Here is a 16,459-nt window from a genome sequence, read left to right on the forward strand (position 1 = left end):
CTTTATATAGTTTAAAGTAGGCTCTACGGTTATAGTAGCTAAAGCTACGCTAAGTACTTATTAAGCTAGGTTTTAAGCCCCTAATAGCTAATAATTGTATATATCGATACCTTAAGAGCAGATTAATCGTTATAACCTACGTAGACGACTTCTTATTAGTCGGCCTAAAAGGGAAAGAGCTAGCTAATCTAAAAGTAGCCCTACAGAACGCGTTTAAGATAAAGGATCTAGGTCTCTACTACTACTTTGTAGGCGTTAGGATCGTTAAGAATAGAGGTAATAGGACTATATCCTTTATACAAGACGCTTACGTTAAGAAGGTACTTAAACGCTTTAAGATAAGTGACTATAAAGCCTCTAAGACGCTATTAGATCTAGCTTACGTAAAGCTTATAGTTTTAAACCTAGAACACGCTATAGTAGATTAGACTAAACTATATTAGTAGATCGTTAGCTCCCTTATATACCTGTCGACGTAAACACGCCTAGATCTATACTATTTAATGTCTGTATTGTTACGCTATCTTACGAATCCTTCTACTAACTATATAAGCGCTACAAAACACGCTTTACGTTACTTATAAGGTATACCTAACTTAGGAATCACATACAGGATAAGTAAAGGAGTGTTAGAAGGGTTATATAGATATAGCGACTTAGATTACGCTAGTTGTATAGAAACACAAAGATCAACTATTAGATATTTATTTAGCTACTACAGTAGCGCGATATCCTTTAGATCAAAGCGCCTATAGGTAGTAGTACTCTCTTCTATAGAAACAGAGTACTATAGGCTCTCTAACGCTATAAGAGAAGCCGCCTGGCTAAGACAGCTATTCTACGAGTTAGGTGTCAACTCGGATAACACTAAAACGATCCGAATATACAGTAACAACTAAGGATCCCTAGCGCTAACAGATAACCTAGTTATCTACTAGAGAACTAAGCACATCGACGTACAGTACTACTATATTTAAGAGCAAGTCGCGCTAGGCAAAATAGAGGTTTGGTTTAAGCGTACAGAGGATATAGTAGCAGATAGGCTTACTAAAGCTCTAAAAGGACCGAAACACGCTAAGTTCTTAAAGCTGTTAAACCTACACGCTGTAGCTATTCTAGTCACCTCTTGAGGCTGTTGAGTACGTACACTATAGGCGTCCTAATTGCCTAATTAGGACGATTCCTTATTTCTATTTCCCTTTATAGCGATAGGACGGCAGAAAACTCACCGGTTTACTATTTCTATTTCCCTTTTTAGCGACAGTAGTAGCAGAATCTCACCGGTCTACTGTTTCTATTTCCTCTTTCGACATCTTACTTAGTAGAACAGCAGGTAGTATAGAGTTTAGGCTAGATAGATAGATAGGACGTTACAGGCGTAGATTTAAGGGTGTGTTACAAGAAACCACTAGCCTAATCACGTAGGGTTAGTAGTTACGGGACTAGGAGGTCCGGAGCCTTAAGTCTAACCTAATCAGGGTTAGCAACCCGCCAAAAGTTAGTTGTTTACTATTGCTATACAGGCACTCTATATAATTACTTCTTACTTAGTTAATTCAATTTATTGGTTCCTGTAATACGACGATAGATCAAATATCCCGTGTAACAAAATTTAACTAATAGGTGTTAGAATATAATAGTACTACTACTAGATCTACCTTCTTAACTATTTAAGAACCTTCTTTTATTAAGAGTACTTCTAGTTTAGCTGTTTCTACTATTATTATCCTTATACCTATTGTCCTTATATCTGTTTCTACATCTGTTTCTATACCTAAACTAATTAAATATAAGCTATAACTAGTAGTAACGATTGTATTAACTGTCGAATTAATAGTTATTTTAGCGGCCTTTCTAGCTAACTTATACCTACTAAGAGTACTATTAAAAGCGTTAGTTAAGCTCTAGTATAAACGGATAAGGTACTTACGTATAGAGGCAATCTAACGCCTAGCTACTAGTACTAAAGGAGTTAAGTTAGTACCTAAGGATTAGTACCTAATCCTATTATATAAGGTTTACTATCTAGTAAACGCTAAACAGATTATATCTAGAGCTCTTATTAAGTATACAGACAAACCGTTTACTAGGATCTACCTAGATCTTATTTAAATATACCTAACAGACTTTAAAGAGGTATATATCCTCTACTTTCTTAACGATCTTACTAGAATAAGCTTTGTATATATCCTTATAACTAAACGAGGCTCCTTAGCTACTATACAACACTTTGTTTCCTTAATTAAAAGACACTTTAATACTAAAGTCTACTAGATTAAGCTTAATAAAGAAACGTCTCTTAAGAAGGATTTTAATAAGTAAGTAGAGGTAAAAGGCTTTATTATTAAACAATTAGTACTACGTATAGTAGCCTAAAATAAGCTAATTAAAAGATCTAGAAGGGTACTCCTTAGTAGAGTAAGAGTACTAAAAATAGGATCTAACTTACTGTTAAAGCTATGGCCTAAACTAATAAAAACAGCTAGATACCTGGTAAATAGATCTCTTATTACCTCTTTAGGCTAGAAAACACTATATAAGTGTCTCTACTACTCTAAACTAAACCTCTCTTACCTCTACGCCTTTAGCTATAAAGCCTACGCCCTAATTAAGAATATAGTACGTCTTAACAAGCTAGAACTAAGAGCTTTTGTTAGATACTTAGTAAGATATAACTCTACTAACATATTTAGGGTCTAGATTCTAGCTAGAAATAGGGTAATATTAGCTAGAGATGTCACATTTAATAAATCCTAAAGGTATTAGCCCTAAGATAAACAGGACACTACTAAAGAAGTAATTAAAGCTATTAAAATACTAGTAATTAGTAAATATAACTAGTAAATTAAAGAAGAAGACGATCCCTTTAATCTTGTTAAGGAAGGAACGTTACCTAACCTACTAGCTATAGAACTAACACATTTAACAAATCCTGTCTAAATAATAACAATAATAACTCCTTTAATAACAACTAATACTATTACTAAAACTACTACTAATCTATTAGTAGATTCTACTAATAATCCTATTAATAATCCTGTTACTAATCCTCTCTTAACGCTAAGAGCGTTACCTGTTCTAACTACTCCTCTTACACATATAAATCCTTCTCTAAACGTCGACTTATCTAAAATCACAACTAAGGATATAAATAAGGCTATAACTAGGGAAGACAAGGAGACAACTATTGTAGAGAGAGAGCTAGAAGAGGAAACACACTAGCCTAGACTAAGGAATCAACAACGTAGGCGTAGCTCTAATTCTACTAGCCTAAATCTAGTAAATATCCTTCTAATAAGAACACGAAATCGATAAGACAGGTATAAGGCTTATACTATCTAAATAGAGTAAATTAAAGCCTATAGTAGATTCTACACTACCTTCTAAGTAGGTATAGAACATGCTAAAAGGAGGCTATACAAGACTAAACTTCTACCTACTCCTAAACACTAAAAAGAGGTTTAAACTTATCTATATTAGGATAAGTTTATAGTAGCGGCGTTAAAAGAATATAAGGATCTTACTAGGCGTAAGACCTTTAAGACTATTCTTAAGCGTATATCTAAAGTAACTATAATCCCTGTCTAGTAGGTATTTATATATAAATTTAATACAGACGGCTTTCTTAATAAATTTAAGGCTAGACTTATAGTTAGGGGTAATCTCTAACATCTTACTAGCTAGGATAACTACGCTACTACTCTAGCGTTACAGGTTTTTAAAGGCTTAATAGCTATAGCCTGTTACTTTAATCTAGAGATCTACTAGCTTAACGCTATAAATACCTTTACTAATAGTAATATAGACGAAACTGTCTATATTAAACATCCTAAGGGTTTTAATAACCTAGAGTATGTTCTCCTCTTTCTTAAAGCTCTTTATAGGCTACACTATTCCCTTTTCTTATAGTATACCTACTTTACTAAAACACTAGCTAAGCTTAGCCTGTATCTAGTTCTAGAGGCCGAGTATCTTTATATAAATAAATACCTTATTGTCTTCTTTTATATAAATAATATTACTATCTTAGTAAGGAAGGAATATTAATAACACCTTTAAACCTTTAAACAGAGCCTGTTTAGTACCTATAAGATACGTAATATAAGAGAATTAAAGTAGTTCTTAGGTATCTAAGTAACTAGAGACAGAACTACTAGATAGATATAGTTAAGTTAAGACTCTTATATTAAGTTAATTACTTTAACCTTTTACCTAAGAGTAGAAGAGAAGAACGTTCTTTTAACACTTATGTTAACTATAGAGTTAGTCCTAAACCCTAGCCAGGCCTCTCCTTAAGAGATCTATAGCTACTAGAGGAAAGTAGGCTTAATTCTTTATACAACTATTGTTACTAGACCTAACGCTATTAGAGTAGCTAACAAGCTCTCTAAGTTTCTTTTAAACCCTTTCTCTAATTATCTACGTACTATAGAAAGAGTTATTTAATACCTCTATAGAACCTGGTATCTTAGGATCTAATTTAGAGGTAGTAATAGATTAGAATAGGCGTTCTCTTACGCTAGTAATATAGTGTATACTAACGACTTAAAAACTAGAAGGAGTACTAAAGGATATATGTTTTACTTGTTTAGAGGCCTTATTAATTAGAAATCCTCTAAATAAAAGACAGTTACTACATTAAGTATAGAGGCTAAGCTTTTAGCCCTGTCTTACGCTACTAAGGATCTCTACTAGTAGAGACGCCTCTTTACTAAGATATTATTAAAATTATATAAGAAGTTTACTATTAATATAGATAACGCCTAAACTATCCGCCTTATGTAATTAGGAACTCTACGCCTAGTTACTAAGCTTAAGCATGTAGATATCTATTAACACTAGCTACGCTAAGAGGTAACTAAAGAGAGACTTAGTCTATAGTAGCTGTTAACCTATAACATGCTAGTAGATAGGTTAACTAAGGCCTTACTACGCTAGAAACATATCGAATTTATTAAATTACTTAATCTAGTAGATATTAAGACCCTAAACCTAAACGACAGCTAGCCTATAGATTAGGGCAGTTAAATACCCTCTATTTAGGTAAGAAACCCTTTTGTTTGACTACTAAATACCTAGAACTAGCTTTTACGCTAGTCTAAAGGCAATTCTTACTTAAACGATTAAGTAAGAGAAATAGGACCTGTTCTAAGATCTAGTTCTTATCTTAAGCTTGATTTCCTATTTAAGAAGTCTACTTTTTACGCTATATTTCTTATTTAGGAAGTCTACTCTTTTTTTCTTAGAGATTTAACTGTTTCTATAGTTATATTCTTTAGTTCTATTTATTTCTACTACTTACTCGACCTTATTACTTAACATGTCTCGCTACTTAGAGTACTACAAGTCCTTAAGGTTCTTCTTTAAGGAGCTTTAGGACTTAAACGTTAAGCCCCTCTTAATTAAGTGCCTACTATTACGTACTTTCCTTAATTCTTTAACCTTCTACCTAAGGAGAGAGCCGTACTAGTAAGTACTAGTACACCTTTAGGTATAGGAATAGCTTTATTATTACCTGATTAGAGAGAGAGCTAGGAAGAGAGCCGTACTAGTACTTGGCTCTCTAGTCAAGTCTAGAATCAGCTTGATCCCTAAGGGGGTATGTTAAACAGTAGGGTTAATTACTACTAGGATACAGAATCTGTTCCCCTAATTACTAACTAACCCTTGATTAATATATAGGGATCGATCCCTTACACCTTGTTTTTAATAGTTTATAGTGTTGTTAGGATTTAGGCACTTAGGTACCTATATACCCTGTTTATAGTAGATATAGCGCCTATACATGTAAATAGTAACCCCCTTTTTAAGTATATAGAGTAAGGGACTCCTCTCTGTTCTATTTAATTTAGTTTAATTTAATCTACTTGTTGTACTACTAAAAACACTTGAATTCGCCTGTTATTACTACTTCTTTATAGTGATATATAACCTCTTTTATCTGACAGTATATTAAGATCAAACATTATTACCTGCGTGCATTATCGCTATGGTTTTCCCGGCGTTGTTGAAGCTAGAATACCGTCCGAAAGAGCTTTGGCAGATCCTTGGACTAATTTCACTAGATGCAATGTACGCTTCCTCCACGTTCCACATTTAAGTCCTACAACGGTGCTCTCCAACCAATGATAACTATAGTCATACTAGCTGCACTCACTATCTGGCGTGTTGTGTTGATGTACAAACCCAGCGCCTTGTCTAAACCGACCTACAATGTATGTATCTTTTCTTCTGAGCCCTTTCCTACTCTTTTATATTGACCTAGAACAGGGGCATATGCCACCTCCAACACTGTTGCTATAGTGGAAGAATTTGTTAGCATCATCGCGGCTACAATAATGGTGGTGCGTCTAGGTTTCTATATCTTCTTTGAGAAACTCACGGGTGGACAAATGACTGTGATTTCGACGACGGCAAAGACGGGCATTAGCCCTACGTTAGACAGTAGAAAGGAAAGGGGGGATCGTTAGGGATTTAGTAAGATTATGAGGACTACGGAGATTGAGATGGAGAGTAGGAGCAGGGATACTAAGGAAATCTTAGATTCTTAGGGGTGCATGCCAAAGGAGGGGGGTCTTAGCTGTGTTGTGAATTTCGATATAGGGCAGGACTTAGGAGTAGGTGCCCGAGTGTGGGAAAAGTGACTGGGCGGACATGAGATTATGGTTGGACATTCCCGTTTTCTTCAAACGATTCTTGCATATCAATCAAGGTAGACTTGTCAAATACAGCTAGCTGTACAGGGATCAATGTTCTCACGTTCAAGAGTCCTGTAAATATGCAGTTGGATTCTGTTGGATATTCAGGCTCTCAGGCACTTGTATCATTGTTCAGAGAATATCGCGCCTTCCCCTGTAAATAGCTGAGTATATAGAGTAGTTAGCTAGCTACCCTTTCTTTCCACTTCAATCAAGTCAATCGTCCTTCATTATCCTCTGTCCGATCCCTCCCGTGTGACAGGATTGTATGCCTCTAAGGTATGTAACGGGCACTGAGATGGCCCGTGATATATACAGCGAGAATAATGACCTGGGGAATTAGAGCATCCCCTTTAAATCAGAAACTGCGCCAACAAGTTCCACTTTAAATTCTCCATGTTATTGGCATCTCCAACTCGACGGAAGCTTATAATCACCACCGATATATGTTTGCGTGCTAGGATATCTATCATGATTAGCACCAAAACAAAAAGATAACGGCTATACTTACAAGCAATGGGTCCGCTGGAAATCAATACCCATTGAAAGGGTATCATTCACAAGCTTTGTACCCGTCAGGCTACCTGGTGCTTGTCCCTTCTCCACCCAGGCAACCATCGCAGCAAGAACATTCTGCTGCGGCTCAAACGGTATCCCCGCAGCTGCGGCTCCACCACCTTGACCGACAATCCAAGCGCCAGGGCCAGAATTGCAATGAAACATGCCCGAGATACGGAAGAAGCGGTACCAATCCTGTAGCTGGGGATCTGCCTCAGCCATACGATCCCAGAAGCGCTCCGTGTTGAAACTCGTGATTTGATTATCTTGACCGCCGTGGTAGCTGAGTAGCTTGCCCCCTTTTTCCTTGAAAGCCGGGAGCGTCTGCGGGTAAGTCTGGATATCAAAGGGGTTGAGTTCCTGAGCAAGAGCTACAAGCGTTTCGTTGTAGGTGGCAGCATTCCAAGTTGGTTGGCTTAGGACGACATATCTGAACCAGTCCTATCTTGGTCAGCAAATGACGGGAACTCTTCCTCGTTCTGTTTCCCTTGACGAAGGACGTAATTAATACCTCAGAGTAACTGAAAGGAGCACCCGCGAAAAACTTTTGGACGGCGAAGATTTCATTTCCTGGGTTCATCCGAGGAAAAATCAATGTCCTATTGGGATAAGTATAAGGAGCATATATCTGCCGAAGTTGCAGAACCTGTTGAAAGTTCAAACATGGGCTAGATTTCCCAAACGGCCACCACCATGGTCGACAGAGCAAAGTCTCGGGCTGGAAGTAGCATCGATCTGGCACTTCAATGATGCCATCTTTTACGCCGTCAAGCGCATCACACTGCTTGAGAACTTCGTTGTGAATTAGGCCTGTCCAGAGGTCTGGTTCGATGAAGTTGGGAGAACCGGCGGCGCCAGTAATAGGGTAGAACATAGCTCTCTCCCCTTGCAAGTAATTGAAGTCGACGGCGGGACAGCCAGCGATGATGCCATCAAAGTCATCGGGGTACAGTTCTGCTGCCTTGATACCCATACGACCACCGAGAGAGCATCCTAGGTAATACGAGTACGCTGGTGTTTTGTTGTAGAATTTCTCGGTAAGCAGCTTGCCCGTGGCAGTACCGGTATGGAGACTACCGATGTCAGCTTGGTTTTGAAGTGGAGTTGTGAATCTTACGCCCGATAGGCAAAATCCTCCACGATGTCTGGATTGTTGAGGAAAGTCACGCCGGTGGTTCCATTGTGTCCATTGTTGGTACCCATGGCGGCGAATCCGTTGCTAGTTGTGTAGGCCAGATCCTCGTATTTTACGCCTAGACAGGATCAGCGACAGCACTTTCAGGCCACCAGAAGGACGAACATCCATCTATCCCCCCATTGCCCGTCGACACATAGCGCGCCTGGGACCATTGCTCCGGGAGCCAGAGTTCAAGAGCGATACTTGAGCGTTGAGACGTGGGGATCGAGAGCGCAATCCGGCACAGGTCCGCCGATACCAGCTGTTGGGGTCGAGCGCAGGAGGCAACATTGTCCGGAAACTCGAGGGTTGTCCCATTGGCGACATATTCGAGGTGCGTTCGAGTCGAGTTCCAGATCAGCTTCTCGGGGGCGAAGGAGAGACAATGCTGTTGAAAGGCATTTGCACTTGCATTTGCGTTTGCACCATGGGCCGCGACTTGCAGAGAGAGTGATGCGAGTGCGACCAGCGCAAGGCCGAAATGGATAAAGAGAGGCATGACACGACGTGGTAAAGAGGGTGAGGTCGACTTAAGCCTTAAGGTCGCCTTAAGGTGAGGACACCGACGATCGCCTCTCGGGCACACGATACATACAACAAACATTGTACTAAGTTGTACCTGAGCTACCTCAAACTCAAAGGGAGGCGCAGGGCCGTTATGACAGCCCTATGGCAGTCTTTTTAGATTGATCCCACCTTGATCATCATCCGACAATCATCAAAAGTTATGGTCTAGATAAAAGCTTAGCGTTCGATCTGAACTATTTTATCCAGAATGACCATCCCGTGACCATCCTGGACCGTCCCCGAGTGTTGACCTTACCTATCCTCGCTTAATTGACTATCCTTTGGAACAGAACTGCCCCTATAGTCATAGACTGTCTATATAACAATCAAGGTAGCTGTCCTATTCAAAAGGATCGTCCTCTATGTAAATATAATCAACGATAAGGAATAGCCTGCAAGGGTCGAGGATCTTTTGAAGGGGGAGGATCTTTTGAAGGGGGAGGATCTTTTGAAGGGGGAGGATCTTTTGAAGGGAGAGGATCTTTTGAAGGGAGAGGATCTGGCACTTGCGATGCCAAGTTTCTAGAGCGAGGTAAATTGTCAAGATGAGAAGTCTTATTGCTTGCTATATTTCCATAATCTTATATCCTTTGCGCCTGACATATCCCCCCATACAACTCCATGCGCCTCTAGGCCTGCGTTTGTATCCTTCTCGCACCTGATCAGCAGTCGTTGCTCGGAGGTTGAGGACCACCATAGTGAACTCTGAGTGTATGCACCGCACAACCCACCGAAGCACGCGCAGGCTCAACTGTCACGAGTACGCCGGCCGACCCCTTCACCCCCGACTGAATCAGTCGCGCCTGAGGCTTGTTGTTAAACTCCCCCGTCTCGATATGCAAGTTCCCTCCAACCGACGACTTGGTATCACCGTGGATACGCGTCCACACGTTCTTGTTGAAGGAACCTGTCGCAGTTCTTGTATCTATGTTCCGGAGGTAGTCGAGGATAGTCGCGTCGTTGCCACGAGCCTCGAGGAATTCTGGCAGTGACTCTGATTCCGGGAAAGCCTCTCGATCGATGAGGTCACGTGCGTTTAGAATGTCATCATAAGCTTCGGCATAGGCTGATGCGTAGGCTTCGCGCTTCATAACCTCGAAGTCCTTAGAGGCTTCAAGGTCAACGTCGCGGGCGGAGGTGGGGACATAAGCTGCCGTGATGGCAGTTGCGCCGGCGAGGATGGCGAGAATGCTAGTGGTGGAGAACTTCATGATTGTACGTGTTTTGCGTTGATTGGAAGGGTTGGTTATTCGAAGGAAGTTCACAGAGATTCTGATAGGTCTGGTGTGTTGATGGATTGATTGATTGATTTGAGCTGTCTGAAATGTAGCACTGGGGAGCTTCACAAGTCCTTTATATAGAGGTCCGTTTACTTTGCTTCGCTACGAAACTCCAGACTTCTTGATGGCAGGATTCATGGAGTTGACGGATCATCCTATTTGCGTGAATCTGGATTAGAACCCAGCCTCAAACAATTCGGAGATGAATATGGATTAGAACCCCGTGGCCGTGCCTCAATCAATCCGCGTGGATCTGGATTAGGGCCGTGCCTCGATTAATTCGGATATAAATATGGATTAGAACCCTGTGGCCCCGCGACAATCTGGATTAGGATCCTGCCTCGATCAATTCGCATAAATATAGATTAGAACACTGCCTCAATCCAGACCGATTGGGTCTTAATTAGTGCTCGGCCTGAAGCCGGTAGGTAGGTAGTGTCGAGCTGGGGGATCACCTACCGGGTAGCGGATCACGTTCCCCTGATCACCAACTGATTGATTGATCCCTGGTGCATGGAATAGGGATCGTTCCCCTCACATCAATAGTTGTTCATGTTGGAACTGTTGGATATTCAGGCTCTCAGGCACCTATCTTATATTCCCATCCAGAGGATATCGCGCTTTCCCCTGTATATAGCACTCCCACCTTTGAATAAGGTGTATAGAGTAGGTAGTTAGCTACCCTCCTTTTTGATTCAATTCAATCCAGTTCAAACCCACTAGAATTCGCCTGTTACCACATCATTTGTGATATAACCTCCCATTTGTTTGACACGTACCTTAGGTACCTAGGTACCTAGGTATTCTTCGTGCTCCCTGCAATCACGTAGTACTCGATCACGTGATATACTCAGCCTCCGCCGAGCCCCCTCCTCCCACGGTCCACCCAAACCAAAACCGCCATAGCATGATCATAATCCGCATGTTGCGCCGCTGAATCGTGTCTTTTAATATATTATTGCAAAGGGTGAAAGGCGAGGTTGGCAGAGTTGAAAGCTGATCTACACGTACACTAGGCTCTGTCACTATTTCAGGCCCAATGTAAACAACTGAGAAGCTGGTGAAACCGACATCGAGCTAGCTGTATTCACAGATAGGTCCTAGCCATTTCTTGGTCAATATCTGTGTCCGTATTGGGTCGCTGGATGCCAATGATAATAGCATGGCCCAAAGGTTGGCAATATGAACCATCGAGGCTGTGCCGACCAATAGTGAAACCAGCAAAGCACTGATTCCTACATGCCAATCCTGCTGTCATGACACGGCGAGGGAGTGAACAGCATCAGTCAACCCTATCATACCTTAGGCATTGCAGCTCTCAATCTGAGCGGACAAAAAACCCCAATGGTCCCTTGTAGCCATCTTCACTATGTCTATAACGACCCGTCGCCTGATACGTAAAAGGAAACACCTCTGTATGCTTCTTCCGCGAGCCAACGCGCTTCTTAAGCCGTGCCTGCATCACATAGCCAATTGCGCCCTCTTCGTCCTGTCTGCACTTTTTGACCGTCCAATCCTCAGCCGACATCTCGCCTCTAACTTCCGAGAGCGCAAAGTCAATGAACACAGCCTTGTATATGTCTCTCTTTGTCTCTTCATTGCTTAGCCGTCGGACAAGCACATTGTCTATTCGCACATCATGGTTCAGGACGCCGAGATCGTCAATCTTGTGGATGGTTGCAATTGCGTCGTCGCAGATGACTTGCCAGTCTTCTTCGGGTGCATGAGTGGCAATGTCACGAAGCGCAAAGCCGGGGATAAACTCGAGGAGGATGCCGCTGACCTGTAGGTATGAGACAGCAGGCGCTGCAGTCGACTCACCTTCGAGACAACAGACATTAGCGTACAGCTCAGGAATATCCATTCCCTGGAGAGGTTTTAGGGTATGGTAAGCTTCTACTTCTGCTTTGTAGAGCTCGAGGCATTGGTGGTATAGAAAGACCTCTTTTTGTGCGACTGTCCAGTCTTCCCCAGGGAAGATGGGATTGCCATCCTTATCCTTTCCGCTATAATCCGAGGCTTCGTCGCTCTGAGCAAGGGCGACAAAAGCGTCATCATGAGCTGGGTCCCAGGGCTGAATTGCTTTGTAACGGTAATCGCCAGCGCGCAGCCCAGCCGCAAATCGACGGTCATAGAGTTTCAGGATGGCTATTAGAGGCTCGTTTCCATCACTGAGATCGTGAGATAGAAGAGCGACTTGCAGGACGACTGACAGAGTTATAGGTTCAATGACCTTCAGGATCTTAACGTTGATGGAATCGGAAAAGCCGCGGCTCTCGCGCAGTCGAGCGGGTTCCGTGTTTAGCCGCAAGAGCCTCAAGATATTTCCCACGTAGTAGGGCGATCTGCAGACATTAACATTGTGTTCCTAGACGAACAAGGAAGGAATAACTTGCGTTGAAGGACTGCTCATTTTGAACAAATCTATTGTTTGTTTATTTTGTTTGATTGATTGATAAACCGATCCAGGCCGTAGGCCCATGCAATAGTTGACGCCAACTACCTTATCTAAGCCCAATGAGATGTTGCTGCCTAAGGTATTATTTACATGCTGGAGCGCTGGGCCGCTCGCCCTTGTCCTCCGTCGCTCTCTCTCTGTTCCGCCAGCATTGCCTTCATCAATCGCTGTAATAGCCGAACGAATCTATAAAGGAGGGGGTTTCAAATCCTCCTTACGTGATGGCGGCTGAAATCCACTCAAGCGCCAAGCGCCAACGCCGAGTGTCGCGCCAGACGGGAAAAAGAGAGTGCTGATACACGAGCCCCCCCCAATTGTTATACGAGCCCCCTCCCCCCCCCCCTGCCACCGGCAGAAAACGTTTCTGCCAGTACCTAGTTTTAGCACTAGACTCTATAGAGTCAACAAGTACCTTTGCAAACAGTCGCTGCTTAAATAACAGCAGGTCAAATAACAACTCAAACAACAGCTTAAACAACTCGTTAGAAGTGGCTAAATAACAGCTCAAATAGAACAGTAAAAGTGACTCATATAGCACCCGACCAACAGGCTGGTAGTAGCTGCTTAAGCACGTCAAATAGCACCAAAAAACAGGCTTGACAGCAGTCAACAGCAGCCATATTAACAGCGATATAACGGCCCAAATAACAGCCCAAATAACAGCCCAAATAACAGCCTAAATAACAGTTAAAAACAGCCCAACCAGCAGGCTTATAGCAGCTGCCAAACCACGTCAAATAGCACCTAAAAACAGTATTATAGCAGCTAACCGCAGCTATATCAACAGCCCAAATAACACCCCGTATAGCACCCCTTTATAGCCCGTATTAAGTAGCTAGAATGAAGCTATTCTGAGTCCCCTAGTCCTACTCAGGCCACTAGGACGGCGGCAGTGCTTGACTAGCTGGATTTGCCTGTAGAACTGGCCTGTTTTCTATCGCCGCTGTCGTCGCCGTCGCCGTCGCCGTATTACGTGGCACAAAAGGACAGGTGTTTCTTGTATAGCCTGTTGATCGACAGCCCTAGTACCTTGATCGATCGTGCCCTGATTTAACACACGCTGTATAGTGCCGTAAGGGAGCTACTACCTGCTTATATTAACTTAATATACGGCCTGTCTAAGCTGTTCTAGCCCTTGTATTCGCCCGCTAGTGTGCCCTTTATGCTCGTCTCTTAGCTTCTTGATCGCGCTAGTACTGTCGATCAATAAGATCGAGGATAGAAGGAGGAGGAGGGCTCTATTCGGTACTAGGAGGAGGGCGATTAAGGTACTAATAAGGGTAGAAATCTAACGGCGTAATAGCTATAGATCGATCTCTAGATTAGGTAGATATCTAGAAGTAAGAATAAGAGTAATAGAGTAGTAAGATACCTACGTTTTTAGCTAATCTAGCCTTGATTATATACTAACAAGGCATCCTTATTAAGGTACTAAAGGATCTAGTACACTTAGATTAGATTAGGCTACGTTCCTTATATTCTTTTTACTATTTAACGTATTTATACTGTTCTCTTAGCTTATATAGGCTAAAGTAAGAGATCTTACCTATAACCTAATAGTAGAACTAGCTTAATAGGCCGGCAAGAGTAGTTTAGTACCTCTTATTAGTTAACAAGATAGTCTTGTTTAATTAATTATTAATCGCTAGTATTGTTACTTCTTATGTAGCGTGTAGGTACTTAGAGGGCCTACTAATCTATCCCTTAATAATAGCGTAAGCTCTCTCTAGGCATAAGGTTATAGTTGTTCTAGTATAAAAAAAGTAATCTACTTAGGTATAAACAATATATTTATAATAGAGAGTTAGTTACTAGCTAATTACGTAGACAAGAGCCTACCTCTTAAGATTAAACTTAACAACCTCTTAAACCTACTTAGGAGTCACGTTAACAAGGGCCTAGTAAGGCTTACTATCGTTCTAATAAAACTCGTCTTTAAACTTCTCTAGAATAGCTTTATATACCTCTACTATTTTAGCGTATATAACGTCTTAAATAGCCTGTTAGAACCCTTCTTACTAATCTATTAAAAAGAAGAACCCCTTATAGTAAGTTATAATACACTTGTTAATTGTCATGGGGTACACCCAGGAGATGCCTAGGGCACCCATTACTAAGCGCTTACCGAAGCGAACCTGTATATAGCTCCTGTCGGTAGCCGTCCTTTTGATGATCCTTAAGAATAAGAAATCCTTTAAAACTAATACTACCCTAGACAGCCTAAGTCCGTCACAGTCTTATTCTTCCCCTCTTAAGTCCGGCCTAGTATCGAGTTACGGCAAAATTTGTTTTATTTAAAGTCCTGCCGTTCTAAACGTTCTACTAATTTAACACTTAGAACAGGCAGCTAGCTACAAGATCGACATTACCCTACTTCGTTCCCTAGTTGATTCGACTACCTACTATCTGACGTACGGTAGACGTACGGTCGAGTTTCCTAATTAGCTTAAGAATCCGGAGTAGATTTCTTATACAATCATCCCTAGGCATTTCGGCTCCTCGTCCTTAACAAGGTAAACAATATACGGTAGAGGAAGGTACAGAAGAGGCGCTACAAAGATTGTAGAGAAGGGACACACTAGACGTTAGATCGCTATTAGGGGACAGTAGACTAGTCAACATGTCGGCAAACAGTAGGGATTACAAAGACGCTATTACACAAGACTCGAATAGCATTAATCTATCCTACGAGCGGAACAGGGACGACGCTATTACAGACAGATCGTCCTCTCCTCTATTATCGATCCCTGAAAACATGTGCTCTAGCTAGCGGGAGCTAAGCCTACAGGGTAGTCCTAGGGTAAACCTAGGACAGACTAGCTAGGAGTAGTAAAACCAAGACCGCTCCTCGACCTGCCGATCTATTTCGGCAGAATCCTAACGTATTATCGAGGATCAAGCCCGGGTGATTAAGGAGTAACAGGAACTTATTACGAAAATAAAGTAACAAGGGGCGGCCGCGACAGAACAGAACCTACTACTAATGTCCGGGGGCCTAGACCTGTACGGTCAGCTTCTACCGTTATACCTGCCTTTCTAGCCGCCTTTCTAGCCTTACCTAGTATAGTAACATGTCTTGTTCCTAGGACAACTATACTACTACCTATTCGCCTACCTCTAGGCCACACGACCTATGCCCTTAAGCATTACAGGACTACCGACGATCTCTACGCCGTCGTAGTAGCTAGAACCCTAAGGGGGCTGTTCCTAGGATCGTCCTAGGGTAAAGGCGCTACTAGTGTTTGATCTAAAGAAGGACGACATCTAGCTATAGATCTTAGAGATTAAAGATTACCTAATAAGAAAAGGAGTAGTAGACCTAGCGCTTTAGGCGGCTACAGGCCGAGATTACCTTCTGTACACTATTAAGACGCGTATACAACTCGCACGACTCTACGCGCAGCTAGAGGAATCGGCTAAATTTTAGGACTAGGTACAGCTAAAATCGTAGTTGTATTAAGAGTACGGTCCTACTAACACCTCGTTAGAAGGGGACTTAAAATTAAACAGGTATAAAATGTTTAAGTCCTAGTTAGTACAAGAATTCACTAATTACTTTAAGTCACTATTATAGAATGTAGTGTAAGTAACATTAGACGCGGTAGTGTTATCTGCCTACTAGCTAAAGCTTATAGAGCCTATACTCGAGCGTATTTACGAATCCTTAAATAGCGTCCTCTCGGCGACGTATACAGAATTAAAACGCGCGGCTCTTAACATA

At 41.8% G+C, this 16,459-nt stretch overlaps 4 protein-coding genes across 4 annotated transcripts; 1 reads left to right on the forward strand and 3 right to left on the reverse strand.

Annotated features, from left to right (window-relative positions):
• Window positions 1–977: 977 nt before the first annotated feature.
• M430DRAFT_103850 (hypothetical protein) lies at window positions 978–1,130 on the forward strand (the record flags this gene model as incomplete). The annotated part of the gene is made up of 1 exon (XM_024860885.1): window positions 978–1,130. A coding segment is annotated over one exon (153 nt), but the record flags the coding sequence as incomplete, so codon positions are not given.
• A 5,967-nt stretch (window positions 1,131–7,097) lies between these two features.
• Window positions 7,098–8,932, reverse strand: M430DRAFT_102738 (hypothetical protein; the record flags this gene model as incomplete). The annotated part of the gene is made up of 5 exons (XM_024860818.1): window positions 7,098–7,164; window positions 7,210–7,697; window positions 7,768–8,329; window positions 8,374–8,509; window positions 8,557–8,932. 5 exons carry the CDS (start codon window positions 8,930–8,932, stop codon window positions 7,098–7,100), a joined length of 1,629 nt encoding a protein of 542 aa, XP_024720619.1.
• Window positions 8,933–9,526: 594 nt separating this feature from the next.
• On the reverse strand, window positions 9,527–10,556 carry M430DRAFT_35664 (hypothetical protein). Its single transcript, XM_024866786.1, has one exon. The coding sequence runs from the start codon at window positions 10,209–10,211 to the stop codon at window positions 9,663–9,665; it is 549 nt and encodes a 182-aa protein (XP_024720620.1). The 5' UTR covers window positions 10,212–10,556; the 3' UTR covers window positions 9,527–9,662.
• Window positions 10,557–11,598: 1,042 nt separating this feature from the next.
• Window positions 11,599–12,693, reverse strand: M430DRAFT_28817 (hypothetical protein; the record flags this gene model as incomplete). The annotated part of the gene is made up of 2 exons (XM_024865823.1): window positions 11,599–12,625; window positions 12,659–12,693. 2 exons carry the CDS (start codon window positions 12,691–12,693, stop codon window positions 11,599–11,601), a joined length of 1,062 nt encoding a protein of 353 aa, XP_024720621.1.
• Between the last annotated feature and the right edge of the window lie 3,766 nt (window positions 12,694–16,459).

This window comes from Amorphotheca resinae, assembly GCF_003019875.1.
Source record: "Amorphotheca resinae ATCC 22711 unplaced genomic scaffold M430scaffold_7, whole genome shotgun sequence".
Taxonomy (NCBI): Eukaryota; Fungi; Ascomycota; class Leotiomycetes; order Helotiales; family Amorphothecaceae; genus Amorphotheca; species Amorphotheca resinae.